This window comes from Scyliorhinus canicula, chromosome 16 (assembly GCF_902713615.1).
Source record: "Scyliorhinus canicula chromosome 16, sScyCan1.1, whole genome shotgun sequence".
NCBI lineage: Eukaryota > Metazoa > Chordata > Chondrichthyes > Carcharhiniformes > Scyliorhinidae > Scyliorhinus > Scyliorhinus canicula.
The window spans coordinates 106,335,807-106,352,464 of record NC_052161.1 but is presented as its reverse complement, the minus strand read 5'-3'; the positions used below and the strand labels follow the sequence as shown (position 1 = coordinate 106,352,464).

At 42.6% G+C, this 16,658-nt stretch overlaps 1 protein-coding gene across 2 annotated transcripts in view; it reads left to right on the top strand.

The window, feature by feature from the left end:
- mtor (mechanistic target of rapamycin kinase) overlaps positions 1 to 16,658 on the top strand; it is a 342,907-nt gene that overhangs the window by 255,244 nt on the left and 71,005 nt on the right. For both annotated transcript variants that reach the window (XM_038821832.1, XM_038821833.1), the window contains one exon: positions 2,731 to 2,846. In XM_038821832.1, coding sequence (XP_038677760.1) covers positions 2,731 to 2,846 — 116 coding nt within the window. The remainder of the gene's footprint in view (positions 1 to 2,730; positions 2,847 to 16,658) is intronic.

Below are 16,658 nucleotides of genomic sequence, written 5' to 3'. Positions count from 1 at the left end.
GCCAGCCTGGGGCTCGTTTCCAGAATATAATTAGAGGGTAAATTCCGGGTGACTGTATGAAAGTATTTTAGATCTGTAGAGTTATTGTTACTATAGAATATGTTATTAAAGATGTTGACGGAGCAGTAAATGATGCATTAATAAGCAGCTGCCAGTTTTTTTCTTTAATTGCCATTTTTCTTTTGCCAACTTCATTTGCTTCCTTTACCGATCAACCAAAACGGTGCATGTTATTGTTGGAAACCATAGAGTTGTGATTGTTGCTAAAATTGCATTCAAACCCGATTTTGAAATGCAAGTCGCTGAATAATTTGCCTCTAGGGCTGCCAGGTGAGCTGAGGGGAGAACACTGAAAGAGGGCAGAAGAATATACTTTTAAATTCTCTTCATATCATAAAATCCTACAGCACAGGAGGACGCTGTTCAGCCCATACTGGTGTGCTGACTCTTTGAGTTAGTCTTACTCTTACTCTTTCCCCATAACTGATCAATTTCCTCCCCTTCAGTTATTTATCCAGTTCCCGTGCCTGTGTGGGTTGCACCCCCACAATCCAATGATGTGCTAGTTATGTGGATTGGCCACACTAAATTGCCCCTTAATTGGAAAAAAAAATTGGGTACTCTAAATTTATATCTAAAAAAAACTAGACAACACCAATTTAAGGGAAAGGCAAAAAAAAATGGCAAGATACAAAAGCTTTTTATGCTGCTGTAATAATCCAGGAGACTCTAAAATGAAAGTTTAACTATTTTTTATTTAATCTCAAATGTAAAGCCTCACCCGCGCCGTACAACACAAATGTCCCAGCCAGGGACTAGTAGGACTCCCGGTCTGGGATGGTATTTAAAGGGCTCGATAACTAGCCCCAGCTGATGGGCCACTGTCCGTTACCATGCAAATTCATACTCCCCAAGCCCCACAGATGAGTGATCCTTCATAGCCCTTGTAAGGGTTATCACAGCTGCAAATAGTTAGGATCTGGAATGAGAGTATGATATATGTATATTCAGTCGTGGCTTTCAAAAGAGAATTGGATGAGCAACTGCAGAGAGAATTTGCAGAGCTAGGGAAAGGGCAGGGAAGTGGGATTTAGCTGATTTGCTCTTGCAGTGAGCCACATGGACAGGATGGGTGAAAAGGCCTTTTCCTCGACCACTCTATGATTTCTTGGACAAGGTGTAGCAATCTCCATTTCTCGCCGCTTATCTGGCTGATCCCCTCGTCTCAGGCCTCCAGCATTGTCATTCCAAATTGATTGCAAAAGTAGTTACTCGAGGCGTGTGTCTGAGTGGTCGTACCATCACAAAACCAAAGTCAAAGAACAAGATGTGACTTTCTTTCATGTTTGGGGAGTAAAGTTTCTCATAACAAAAATGAGGGAATACGTGTTTTGATGTTAATTAGTGGGTAATTAATGACCTAACAAAATCACACAAAAAAATAAATTTTAAAGTTGGATATTCCTCCACTTTTATTGTCCCATTAATGAAGGAGAAAAACAGAAATGTTCTGCCTTGGTTGTTTGAAATCAGTCTCTCATGATTGGTTCAATTGTTGATGGCATTTTCAGAACATTCATTCTTTTTTTTTAAATTTATACGTGTAAGAAATATGTTGTGCAGATTTATTGGCTTCCGTTCCAGGGAAATTTGTTTAAATACAGGGAATAATTTGTGCATACATGACATCACACCTCACCATTCACAAGAGACAATTTTATAAATGAGATGCTTTTGTAGGACAAGGAGTGCAAAGTAATTTTGAAAGGTAAAAGGAAATTTTCAGAAAAGGGTTAATTACAAGAAACCGCATGTATTTGACTCTACACTAAAATTCCAGGTTGTGACATTACATTGTCTTCTCTGTAGAAGCATAGCTTATTTAATAAAATATCTTGTGGATAACAACATGATGTTTACCTTCTGATGTAATGTAATGAGTATAACTTCAGGCTCCCATTGAAACCTTTTCAGTTTAATCTATTTGCCTAGAACATTTCTGAAATAAAGCATTTTATATAATTCTCTCCCATTTCCTCCCAGTTCATTTTTCTCACTAGTTTTCTATCCATTTTTCGCCACCCATTCTTCTCTAAAATGCATGCTGGGTTTTCCTTCTGGTACTTCACCCAAGGGTCATTATTTCCAATGAATGTTAGCAGGCTGAGGGACTGCAGGACACATCACAGCTGAGCTTGATATTGTCGCCCAACATAGTGCCTGCTCAAATTTTGGAGTGAACCCTTCGTAAAGGAAGGACTTCTGCACCGTGTTGGAAACTTTTAAAAATAGGGCAACTGCTGTTCATATTCACCATAGTTGGGTTTCCCAGTTAGCAGCCGATTTAAGAATCTGTTAGTACTTATGAAGAAACAGATTGAAAATGGTGATCTTCCATTTCCAACTAAACCCTATAAGAATATTCTATTCCAGATTTAATTTGCTATCTTTTTATTATCATTGTGGAAGGTGTTTGTGAAAGGGGAATGATGGGCAAAGTGTCTCTGTGGTTTATGTCAGTGGGAAATCAGCTTGCGATTACAAGCCACACAGTTCCTGATAAATAAGGCCATGAATGAAAATTGAAGTGGTATTTTCAAAAGGAAGACCATGCATGACGAGATTTAAGTCAATCCGTGTGAGTGCTGATGTGAGGCCTCCATGGAGAGTACTCTTGCTTGAATTTAACTTCATTTTGATAAATTCTGCATTATTTGTCTTTCCCTCTAGATTGAAGCTTTCCAACACATGCAACACTTTGTCACGAACATGCAACAGCAAGCTCAGCATGCCATAGCTGCAGAAGACCAGCAACACAAACAGGAGCTCCACAAACTCATGGCAAGGTCAGGAATTCATTATCTCTTTCAATTTTTCTTTTGTCATTGTCCAAACTCCATAAATATAGTATTCTGGGTCTCTACTACTTTCAACAAATGCAGATTGCTAAGTTTATATTTGATCATATTTGATACATGTCAGGAGTCAACTCACAACTAAACCCTATAAGCATATTTCAGCTTCTGAAATACTCCAGTCTATTTGTTACCCTTTTTTATTGTTGTGGAAGGCTTTCGTATAAGTGGAATGATAGACAAATTGGCTCTTGGGGTTCATGTCACTGGGATATCAGCTTGCGATTACAAGCCGCAAGGTTCATGATAAATAAAACAATGAATCAAAACTGAACTGGCATTTGCATAAAGGAAGTAAGTGCAGTAAAGGTGAATAATGTCCTTTTGGCTGCAATGCCCCTTCCCTGCTGCCAACCACCTACCATCAGCGCCCAGACTCGTGTGATATTAAGTTGTACAGATGCAAAAATGTCAGCTTCGGTCTGTGCTTTATTAATTGATCTCCTCCAGGACAGCAGTTGAGTATGCATTTCACCTTAACGTTGAAAGCCAGGACTGGGACAAGACAGCAAATGTTCCTGGTGCTGATCATTCTCCAGTAACTCTTGCTGAATATTGAACATACCATTTTTAACCAATGTCCCTGTATCAGACTTAACTACAATGTCCTGCACGATTGATTGCATTTCCCATGTTCACTTTCTGAATTTACTCATGAAGAATGCTTTATGAGAATGTCCTGGAGTGCTACAGATGTCCAGGAAAATTGGAGAGTATACTAGTTATAGCTAACAATTTCAGAAATAGAGGCAGATGTGGAGTAAGAAGGACAAACCAGAAGAAATATACACGCAGGAAATAAATGAGTTGGAAAAACATCGTTTAGTAGAATGGCTGTAAATGTCAAGTGTGAAGTATGTAAAGAATTGCATCAGGCGGGCCGGAGATGGTAATGTTCCAAATTATTTCTCGCACTCGCATGTGAGTCCTTTTTTCACTCTGAGCCCATACCTGTTTTATAAACTGTTATTTCAGTGCACAGTATCTCTTTTAAGATTGGTAAACAATGATGAGCATTGAGTTCTTGCATAATGGCATTCTGTTTAGTTATTCCAAATATGCAGTTGAAATGTGGTGTTTCTCTAATTAAACATCAAGTCAAATTGCTTTTATACTTTGTAGTTTCATGGCATAATGAAAATAATTCTGTAGTGGAATATTTACAGAGTGACAGTCTTGCCTCAAGTGAGATGTTAATTCATGCCCCATTTGATGGATTTAGTTCTCAATGTTGGTTTTAAATCTGGAGACTAGGAGGGTGACTTTCCAGGAGCACTGATCACTTATTTTCAACCTTGTTCATTAGAAAGCCAGATGTTGTTTTGAGTAAGTCTGTGACTTAGAGATTCAGGAACTTCTTCTTCAGCTAAGCAAAAGTCTTTTCAAATAAGTGCAGGCTCCTGCCACTTTTTCACTTGACTCCTTGGAAATTAACTGATGAAATATCAACCAGTTCTATTTTCCTCCTGGAATTGCTTGAGAAACAAGATCTGGAAATTCGGTAAGAAATACTTGAGGGATGATGAAGGGACACTGCTGTAGTTGGGGAAGATTTCATTATGAATTGCTCCCTCTTGTTAGTCTTGTATGGGTCGAGATTCTCCCTGTAATGAAACGCACATGTTTGTAGTCTGTGGCCTTCTCTCCTCCCAATAGTGTGATGGAATACTCTTCACTTGGCTGTATGAGTGCATCTCCAGCATGCTGATGAAACTCAATTGCACCTAGGGAAAAGCAGACTGTTTTATTAGTGCCTTATTCACGTTAAACATTTATTACTTCCGGCACATAGTCATAGCAATGTGCACCATCTACAAAAAATGCCGTAGCATCTTGAGAAGACTCCTACAACAGCATCTTCCAAACCTGTGACCGTTACCACTTAGAAGGGTAAGGCAAGGGAACATCACCACCGACACGCACCCTTTCAAATTCACGCACCATCCTGATTTGGAAATATCTCGTCACTCACTCCATCATCACAGGGTTGAAATCCTGGAACACACATCCTAACAGTACTTTAGTTGTATCTACACCACATTGACTGCAGTGGTTCAAGATGGAGGTTCGCCACCACCTTCCCAAGAGCAATGAAGATGGACAATGAATACTGGTCTCGTCAACAATGCTCACATTCCATGAACAAATTCTTAAAAATTTAAGTTTGCACATCCAAACCTAATAGTCCATCATTGGGTTGACTCAGAAAGCAACTGTGTGCCTGACAAAACTATTCAATGTCAGCAAAGAACCAAAATTGTGATGGGAGGTAATGTAGCAGCTATGATTTAATGAGCATTGTTAGGACACCCTGGGAAAGAGCACAGTCAATTCCAGCCCACCTTGACCCAGAGCCGTAACACAATTGAAAGAACAAACCATTCTTAGAAAAATACCCAAAGTTTTTGGCCGTTGGCTGCCCAACAATTATAGTCACCAGGTTTATTAATAACAAGAACTATAATGAAATATGCAGCAAATCCCCCACCTTAACTTGCACCCCCCCCCCCCCCTCACCACCATCTACACGCACACATAAGACAAACAAACACAGAGGAGAAGAGAGAGGTGAAATCTTTGCTTCAGATGGCTGTCTCTACACACACCTTCCTTCAAACCACGCGTTCTGGGCGAGGTCTTCTGTTTGAAAACTAGCAGCATCATAAACTATGTTGAAACTTCTTGAATTCCTCATTCTCTCTGTTGGTTGACTAAACGATCCATGTCCATTAAGCATCCAGGGATCAAAAATTATGTCGGCAAAAATAAAGAAAGGGGGGTAAAAAGGGAATCAACAGGAAGGACCCTTACAGCATCTCTATGAGAAAGCAGCAGAATGTGCAATTGAGGCAATATTTGAAATATCCTGAAAATCTTCCAAGAAAAAAATCATTTTATGAATGGGGTAATTTATGTGCAATTATAATCCAGAGTTTCCATTTTTTTAATGTTTATCCCAAAGGAGGTTTATTTCATTTCATGTGGAAATATTTTGCTCTGAACATGTTGCACAATGTGTTTCTTGAGGCATAGCTGCCTCCAAAGAATTTGATGGAAAACAAAATTGATATGATTTTCAGTATTCTTGCACTATTGCAAGAAAGATAGACTTGCACTTGGCTAACATAACAGCTAGGCGTCTCAAATCCATCAACAAAATAAAATACTTCAAACCACAATCATTTGGTATTTGGGTAAAATATATTAATTGCCTCAACTTGTTCAGGATGCTTTATTTAGTTTTGCCTCCTCTTCATTTATATGCTGCTTTCAATGTGGTGGAGCATCCCAAAGCATTTCATTAATATGAGAAGAATTAGTCGTTGAGCAGGAGTCAAAGAATGATTATGGGGAAATGTCAAAGTCGAGGAATTACAGCAGAGAAAACAAACCATTTGGTCTGACTATGTTTATGATATATGTGATTTTCCCCGCTCCCTCCCTGCCCTACTTGCACATTCCTCTATCTCCTTCTCCTTCTTCATGGGCGCGATTCTCCGACCCCCACGCCGGGTGGGAGAATCGCGGGAGTGCCGGGCGATTCATGCCACGCCGCCCTGGCACCCGCAAGCGATTCTCCCACCCCACCCCCAAAACGGCGTGTCGCGTTTTATTACAGGCCGCTCGGAGAATCGCCGCTCGCCGTTTCTAACGGTCGAGCAGCGATTCACAGGCCCGGATGGGCCGAGCGGCCTGCCTAATCCGATCGGTTCACGCCGGCGCCAACCACACCTGGTCGCTGCCGGTGTGAACAGCGTGCGACCTCTGCGTGTGGGGCCTGTAGGGGGGGGAGGGAGGATCGAGCACCAGGGGGGTGCACAGGAGGGGTCTGGCCCGCGATCAGTGCCCACCGATCGGCAGGCCAGCGTCTCTGAAAGACGCACTCTTTTCCCTCTGCCGCCCCGCAAGATCAATCCTCCATGTCTTGCGAGGCGGCGGAGGGGAGGACGGCAACCGCACATGACGTCATTTAGGTGCCGCTGGCCGCGTCATTCAGGCGGCGCCGCTTTGACGTGGGCGCCAAGGCCCGGCATGCAATTGTCGCTCCTCGCCCCCTGGGGTGGGAGAATAGGGGGCGAGGAGCGGCCTCCGACGCCGGAGTGAAACACTCCGGTTTTCACTCCGGCGTCGGTACTTTGTCTCCCTTTGGGAGAATCGCGCCCCATGTGTGCATCACTGCCACTCTTAAATGCTTCAGTTTTATCTGCTTCAGTTAGTCAACATTGCAGCAAGTTCCACATTTCTCATGCTCTGGTGTTGTGAGGAGGCATTTGAGGGGGGAAGAGGGGGGAAGAGAGACAGTCACAAATCAGTCAAAAACAGTCATTTTCCTTAAGTATCGGTTTGGTTTTGCTGATATGTAGTTTTTGTTATCCTGTGTTAAGCATAGTTATATTTAAGTGTAGGACCATGTTCCAGATTAAGCAAAAGTCGTCAGATAGTCATGGACAGAATGGGTCTCTGACTATTTGTGGGTTCGTAAGTTATTGAAAGTGTGAATAAACATAAACTAGTGCACAGTTTGCTTCCATCTTAAAAGCTATACATTCTGCGGCCAATGGTTTTAAGTAACATTTAGATTGCAGCTCTGTCCTTGTATTTTTAACAGTCTCTGCCCAATGACATGCTTCAAGGTCTGTATCTACATGAAAAGGCCTACAAAAATGTAAATATTTTCCAATTAGCATTTGTGTCTTATGCCCTGAACCAGGCTGACACAGAAAATATTGTTGAAGGCATTGAATTTTGGATAAGCCCAATAAGCCTGTCTGCCTGTTCAGTTGGGCATAAAAGTTCATCATAAAAAGATCATGGCATTTTATTTTGAAAAGGATGAGAGCTTCTTGCCAACTGTCCTTCTCCAGCTCCACCAAAAGCAGTCAACACTGTCATAACTGTATGTGGGAATTTGCAAATTGACTGGTGCATTTGTTTACAAAAAATGCAACTGCATTTTAAAATCATAATAATAATAATCATCTTTATTATTGTCACAAGTAGGCTTACATTAACACTGCAATGAAGTTAGTGTGAAAAGCCCCTAGTCGCCACACTCAGGCGCCTGTTCAGGTGCACAGAGGGAGAATTCAGAATGTCCAATTCACCTAACCTGCACGCCTTTTGGGACTTGTGGGAGGAAACCGGAGCGCCCGTAGGAACCCCACACAGGCACTGGGAGAACATACAGACTCCGCACAGACAGTAACCCAAGCAGGAATCGAACCTGGGACCCTGGTGCTGTGAAGCAACAGTGCTAACCACGGTGCTACCGTAAATTGACATGAAACACTTGGTGATGCCCTGAGTACACTGAAGATGTTATGGAAATGCATGTTTTGGTGACACTTCTTTTCTGGCTTCTGCCTGCTCCCTGGTGACCCAATGAAACTAGGTATGGGTTTAATTCCCTCCTTAGAACATAGAACAGTACAGCACAGAACAGGCCCTTCGGCCCTCAATGTTGTGCCGAGCCATGATCACCCTACTCAAACCCAGATATCCACCCTATACCCGTAACCTAACAACCCCCCCGCCCTTAACCTTACTTTTATTAGGACACTACGGGCAATTTAGCATGGCCAATCCACCTAACCCGCACATCTTTGGACTGTGGGAGGAAACCGGAGCACCCGGAGGAAACCCACGCACACAGGGGGAGGACGTGCAGACTCCACACAGACAGTGACCCAGCCGGGAATCGAACCTGGGAACCTGGAGCTGTGAAGCATTTATGCTAACCACCATGCTACCCTGCTGCCCTTGTTATTTAAAATTAGCACTACTGTATTAAAATATAGTAGACACAAAGTTATGTAAATATTTTAAACGATGGAACCAGATACCAGCATAAACTACAGGCTGGAGGGGTGCAGCACAGTAGAACAAGTGGTTAGCACACCTGCTTCACAGCTCTAGAGTCCCAGGTTCGATTCCTGGATTGGGTCACTATCTGTGCAGAGTCTGCACGTTCTCCCCGTGTCTGCGTGGGTTTCCTCCGAGTGCTCCAGTTTCCCCCCACAGCCCAAAGGTGGATTGGCCATGATAAAATTGCCTGTAGTGTTCAAAAAAGGTTAAGTGTGGTTACTGGGTTCCGGTGATAGTTTGGAGGCGTGGGTTTAAAATGGGTGTTCTTTCCAAGAGCCAGCGCAGACTCGATGGGCCGAATGGCCTCCTTCTGCACTGTAAATTCTGTGATAAACTAGGAAAAAAACAGGAAAATCTGTAACTTTCCTTTGTTTGTAAAGTCCCACAAACTATTAGCAATGTGTTTCTCAAAGTTATCAAAGCTCTAACAGTATGTTTTATTTTCAGCAGAGGATAACTTTGTACTTTTGTGCTCTCCGCCATGAAGGCCAGAATGCCTTTTGCTCTGAGAGTGTAGAGTATGCAAATACTAAAGGAAATTTGAAGGAAAGCAAAACTAAAACTGAGGTTATGTGACATATGCCCCAGAGTTCCAAACGGGTCAGCCTGAGCTCGCTGTGAAATGTTTAGGATTGTAAGTTTCCAGATTTATTACTGAGAAATCCTGCCCCAGGATTTCTGCCCTATTTCAAGCTCACTAAAACAAAATCTATAAGGCATTCCAGAGCACTTTCTTAATATGGACATAATTCAGGCTCCAGCTTCATACAAAACTTGTTTGTTCACTACTTTTCTGTCTTCATCATTAAGTTAAAGGGCTTTTTGTTTTGCTTTTTATGTTGGTCTGTAAACTACCAAGTTTCATTAAACATCACTGAAATACTTGGCCTGTGTTTTAAATTCCTGCTTTGCTGCATGGAAATAAAATTAAAATGCCTGCACTTAACAATTTGCACATAGTCCTTCTCTGAATAATCGCTGTTTGTCTTCTCTCTCTCTGCTATTTTAGCTCTGTATCCCTTGATACTCTTACCTAACTCAGCCTTGAAAGCTCCAATTGTCCGAGCATCAACAGCCTTTGGGGAGGTTGAGAGTGGCAAATTCCTACTCCCCTTTGTGTGAAAATGTGTTTTTTTTATTCTCTGAACGGTCTAGCTCTAATTTTAAGATCATATCACTGTGTTCATGATTTCGCCAGCAGAGGAAATAGTTTCTCCATACCCACTCTGTTAAATCTTTTAACGTTTTTAACACAATGTAGCAATCTGACATTGTAAGTGGATCCTATTACAATTGAGTTGTGTGAATAAATTGTTAAAATAACATCGCAATAGATGGATAGCAGAAGATGGGGCTAATAGCTCCATCATGACAGCACCTGTGGCAAATGTAGTACAGCCTCAGTGCCGCCCTAAATGACAGACCAGACTATGGCAAATGCAAGAGTAAGGCTTGAAACCCCACCCTTTCAAAAAAGATAAGAGTGCTACCACATGGACCAAGCTGTCAGTTAAACAATTGGAATATAATACATAGTAACGGTTGTAGCTATTGCTGTTCTATTTGCACAATTTATCGACAACCTGTCCTGAACATCCCAGGGGTACCATTGACTTGAAACTTAACTTGACCACTCACATGAATACAACAAGAACAGTTGAGAGACTGGGAATTCTACTAGGAACAGATCACTTCCTGACTCCTCAAAGCCTGTCCATCATCGACAAGGCACAATTCAAGAGTGTGATGGAATACTTTTCACTTGGCTAGGTGAATGCAGCTCCAACAACACTCAAGAAACTTGACACCATCCAGGGCAAAAGCAGCTCATTTGATCAGCACCCCATCCACCACCTTAAAAGTTCACAGCCTCCAGGGCATGGTGGCAGCAGTGTGTACTGACTACAAGTAGCAATTCAGCAACTCGCCATAGCTCCCTTGACTGCATTTTCTAAACCTGTGACCTCTACCACACAAAAAAACAAGGGCAGCAGACTCGTGGGAACCACCTGCAGTTTCCCTTCCAAGCTGCACACTATCCTGACTAGGAACTATATGCTATTCCTTCATGTTGCTGGGTCCAGTTCTTCAAAACACTGTTGTAGGTGTGCCTAGGGATGCAGAAACACAGGACTTCAGAACAGGAGCTGGCCATTCGATGAGATCATGGCTGATCTGGTTGTAGTCTTTACTCCACTTCCTGCCTACCACCCAGAGCGCTCCCTTGTCTATCAATAATTCATCTAACTCGATCTTGAATAAATTAAACTCTCCAGCCTGCAATTCTTTCTGGGGAAGAGAATTCAAGACTACCGACCCTCTGAGAAAAAAAAATAGCTAAACATGATTTCCATTTCCCAAAAACATATTGCCTGCCTGATCTCATTATGATTTTCTAAAAATCCTGCTATAGTCGAGGAGGGTTTGTCTACTGGGTCAGTGGAAATCAGAAACAAGAAAGGAGCAGTAACTTTATCGGGAGTTTTCTATAGACCCCCTAATAGCAGCAGGGAGATGGAGGAAAGGTGCAGAAGTAACAGAGTTGTTGTCATGGGTAACTTCAACTTCCCTAATATTGACTGGAACCTCCTTAGTGCAAATGGTTTGGATGGAGCAGATTTTGTCAGGTGTGCACAGGAAGGATTCCTGCCTCAATATGTAGATCGGCCGACATGGGGGGAGGCCATATTGGATTTGGTGCTTGGCGACGAACCAGGCCAGGTGTCAGATGTCTCGGTGGGAGAACATTTTGGTGACAGTGGCCACAACTCCTTGACCTTTACCATAGTCATGGAGAGGGTCAGGGACAGACAGTATGGGAAGGTATTTAATTGGGGGAGGGGCAATTCTACTGCCATTAGGCAGGAGCTGAGGAGCATAAAGTGGGAACAGTTGTCCTTGGGGAAATGCACAACAGTAATGTGGGGATTGTTTAAGGAGCACTTGCTGCGAGTGCTGGATAGTTTTGACCCACTGAGACGAGGAAGGAATGGTAAGGTGAAGGAGCCTTGAATGACAAGAGAAGTGGAACTTCCACTCAAGAGGAAAAAGGAAGCTTACATAAGGTTGAGGAAGCAAGGATCTGGCACGGCTCTAGAGGGTTACAAGATAACCAGGAAGGAACTCAAAAATGGACTTAGGAGAGCTAGAAGGGGCCATGAAAATGTCCTGGTGGGAAGGATTAGGGCATATATGTCAAACTCAAGGCCCGCGGGCCAAATCCGGCCCGCGGTGGAATTATCTTTGGCCCGCGAGATAATATCTAATTACTTTTTTTAAAAAAAATTTTTTTTTAATTTAGATTAGCCAATTATTTTTTCCAATTAAGGGGCAATTTAGCGTGGCCAATCCACCTACTCTGCACATTTTTGGGTTGTGGGGGCGAAACCCACGCAGACACGGGGAGAACGTGCAAACTCCACACGGACAGTGACCCAGAGCCGGGATCGAACTTGGGACCTCAGCGCCGTGAGGCGGTTGTGCTAACCACTAGGCCACCGTGCTGCCCTAATAATATCTAATTACTATTAAAGCTGGCCCCAGCAATTGAAGCGCCTATGGCGTATGATATGGCTGATGCCGAGTTTATTCAGGTATAGTGTGAATCACAAAGTGTTGGCCTGTGGAAAAACGTTTTCATTAGAAATTACTCTGGAAAAGCTCCAGATAAAGCAATAAGAAATAAATGCAACTAATTTTTTTATTTATTTAATATTTAATGTTGTTTTTATAGGCAATAACCTAAGCTTTATTAGTTCCAGGTTCAATAAGTTCATTTCAATAAGTTTTGCAAAAAAACATTGAACCAGCCCGGCCCTCGACTTGTCCCGATTTTTTAATTTTGGCCCACGGTGTATTTGAGTTTGACACCCCTGGATTAGGGGAAACCCCAAGGCGTTCTACACTTACATGAGAAATAAGAGGATGATCAGAGTGAGAGTAGGGCCGATCAGCGATAGTGGAGGGAACTTGTGCCTAGAGTCTGAGGAGACAGGCGAGACCCTAAATGAATATTTTGCTTTAGTATTCACGAGAGAGAGGGACCTTGTTGCTCATAAGAATGGTGTGAACCAGGTTAATAGACTCAAACAGGTTGATATTAAGGAGGATGTGCTGGAAATTTTGAAAAGCATCAGGATAGATAAGTCCCCTGGGATATACCCAAGGTTACTACGGGAAGCGAGGGAGGAGATTGCTGCGCCGTTGGTGATGATCATTGCATCCTCACTCTCTACTGATGTAGTACCGGCTGATTGGAGGGAGGCAAATGTTGTTATACTATTCAAGAAAGGGAATAGAGGAATCCATGGGAATTACAGACCAGTTAGCCTTGCGTCTGTGGTGAGCATAATATTGGAAAGGATTCTGAGAGATAGAATTTATGATTATTTAGAAAAACATAGTTTGATTAAAGATAGTCAGCATGACTTTGTGAGTAGCAGATCGTGCCTCACAAGCTTCATTGAATTCTTTGAAGATATCACGAGACACATTGATGAAGGTTGGGCAGTGGATGCAGTGTATATGGATTTCAGTAAGGCATTTGATTAAGGTACCCCATGTTAGTAGGTTCATTCAGAAAGTTAGGGGGAATGGAATACAGGGAAATTTGGCTGTCTGGATACACAATTGGCTGGCCAAAAGAAGACAGTGGATGGAAAGTATTCTGCCTGGAGGTCGGTGACCAGTGGTGTCCCATAGGGATCTGTTTCGAGACCTCTGCTCTCTGTGGTTTTTATAAATGACTTGGATGAGGAAGTGGAAGGGTGGGTTAGTAAGTTTGCCGACGACAAGAAGGTTGGTGGAGTTGCTGTGTCGAGGGCTGTTGCAGGTTACAACAGGACATTGACAGGATGCAGAGCTGGGCTGAGAAGTGGCAGATGGAGTAAAACCTAGATAAATGTGAAGTGATTCATTTTGGAAGGTCAAATGTGAATGGTGAATACAGGGTTAAAGGCAGGATTCTTGGAAGTGTGGAGGAACAGAGAGATCTTGGGGTCCACGTACATAGATTTCTCAAAGTTGCCACCCAGGTTGATAGGGTTGTTTAGAAGGCATATGGTGTGTTGGCGTTCATTAACGGGGGATTGAGTTTAAGAGCCGCGAGGTTTTGCTGCCGCTTTATAAAACCCTAGTTCAACCTCACTTGGAATACTGTGTCCAGTTCTGTTCGCCTCATTATAGGAAGGATGTGGATGCTTTGGAGAGGGTGTAGAGGAGATTTACCAGGATGCTGCCTGGACTGGAGGGCATGTTTTATGGAGAAAGGTTGAGGGAGCTGGGGCTTTTCTCACTGGAGCGAAGAAGGAAGAGAGGTGACTTGATAGAGGTGTACAAGGTGATGAGAGACATGGATAGAGTGGATAGCCAGAGAATTTTCCCCAGGGTGGAAATGGCTGTCACAAGGGGTCATAGTTTTAAGGTGATTGGAGGAAGGTATACGGGAGATGTCAGAGGTAGGTTCTTTACACAGAGAGTGGCGGGTGCGTGGAATGCATTGCCAGCGGAGGTGGTGGAGGCAGAGTCATTACGGACATTTAAGCGACTCTTGGACAGGCACATGGACAGCAGTAAATTGAAGGGGTGTAGGTTAGGTTGATCTTAGATTAGGATAAATGGTCGGCACAACATTGTGGGTCAAAGGGCCTGTACTGTGCTGTACTGTTTTATGTTCTATAACTTCCTGGGAAGGTGGTAGCATAGTGGCATTGTCACTGAACACGCTGGGTAATGTTCTGGGGACCTGAATTCAAATCCCACCATGGCAGATGGTGAAATGTGAATTCAAAAAATAATCTGGAATTAAAAGTCTAATGATGACCATGAAACCGATTGTCAATTGTTATAAAAACCCATCTGGTTCACTTTTGTCCCTTGGGTAAGGAAATCGGCCGTCCTTACCCAGCCTACATGTGACTCCTGATCCACAGAAATGTGGTTGACTCTTAAAATGCCACTCAGTTAGAGGGCTACTAGAGACGGGCAACAAATGCTGGCCTTGCCTGCGACGTCCAAATCACAAAAACAAATTAAGAAAAAAAACACAATGGTTCTAACAATTTGCCTATGACAGATGTTTGACTAACTGGCCTGTACTGTCCTGCTTTCTGTTTCCCTCCTTTCTTGAGCAATGGTGTTACATTTGCTGTTTTCCAACTGGGAATATTGCAAAACCTAAGGACTTTTTGAAGATTATGACCAATGCATCTACTATCTCTGCTGCCACTTATTTTAAGACCAGTGCATGTCCTGGGGACCTCTGTCAGTTTTAATAGTTTTCCCAGCACCTTTTCCCTAGTGATGGTGGTTACGTTCTTTGCTCACTTTCACCTCTTGATTTTCAAGTGCCTTTGGGAAGTTTTCTCTGACTCCTGCATTGATTTCCATTATTCAGTTAAGGGAAGGTTTACTAAATTGATATCTGGAATGAACTGGTTGCCTTATGAGGAAAGGTTGGACGGGTTAGGCGTGTATCCACTGGAGTTTAGAAGAATAAGAGGTGACTTAATTGAAACATATAAGATCCTGAGGGGACTTGACGGGGTGGATGTGGAAAGGATGTTTCCTCTTGTGTGAGAATCTAGAACTAGGGGGTCGAAAATTTAAGACGGAGATGAGGAAAAAATTTATCTGAGGGTTTTGAGACTTTGGAATTCTCTTCCTCAAAGGTGGTTGAGGCAGAATCTTTGAATATTTTTCAGGTAGTAGTAGATAGATTCTTAATGAGCAAGGGGGTGAAAGGTTATCAGGGATGGGCAAGAATGTGAAGTTGAGATTTAATTAGATCAGCCATGATCTTCTTGAATGGAGGAGCAGGTTTGAGGGCAGAGTGGCCTACTTTTGTTCCGAATTCGTATCTCCATATAATCAATTTCCCAGACTCGGTCTCTGGAGGACCAACACGAGTCTCAGTTACTCTTTTCCTATTTAAATACTTGTCGGAAATCATACTATATGCTTTTATGTTACTAGCTAGCTTTCTCTCATCTCTACTTTCTTCATATTTTTGCAGTTATTCTTTGCTGATTCTTAAAAATCTGATCAATAACCTGACATATTTACTATCTAATCACCAATCATGTTCCCACCCTCTCCCTTTTCACTTGCTCAAAATCAATTGCATTTCTACTTTCCCAGTTCGATGACTGGTCAAAGGTCAGAAACAAGAAAGGCTAGTTCTGTTTCTCCCCCCACGGATGTTAACAGACCTGCTGAGTATTTCTAGAATACTCTGTTTCTATTTCATAGTTTCAGCATTTGCAGATTTTGCATTTGGAAAAGTATCGCTTTGTTGTTTTCTTTTTGCATATTTGTTCGTGGGATGTGGTCACCACAGGCGAGGTTGGCATTTATTGTCCATCCCCAGTTTCCCTTGAGAAGGTGGTGACGAGCTCCTTCTCGAACCACTGCAGCCATGTGTAGGTTGCAAGGTGGCCTAGGCTGGGACCTGAATATTTAAGGATATTTCACATTTCAAAAAGGCAGGAAGCCAGGAGAAAGTAGTGGGGTAGCTCTGTTAATTAAGGGTGCCATTAGTACAGTAGTGAAATGAGCTGAGATCGAAAGAGCAAGATATGGAATTAGTTTGGATAGCGGTAAGAAACAGGAACTGTAAGAGGTCACTTGTGGAAGTACTTCATAGGCCCCCTAACAGTAGTTACACTGTAGATCAGAGTACACGGGAAGAAATAATTGGGAGTGTAAGAAAAATACAGCAATAATCATATGTGACTTTAATTGGCATGTAGTTTGAGCAAATCAGATTGGCAAAGGGTAGCCTGGCAAATGAGTTGATAACATGCATTCAGTACAATTTTTTCGGGAACTATGTTCCAGAGCCAACCAGGTAGGAGGCTATTCTAGACCTGATAATGTGCA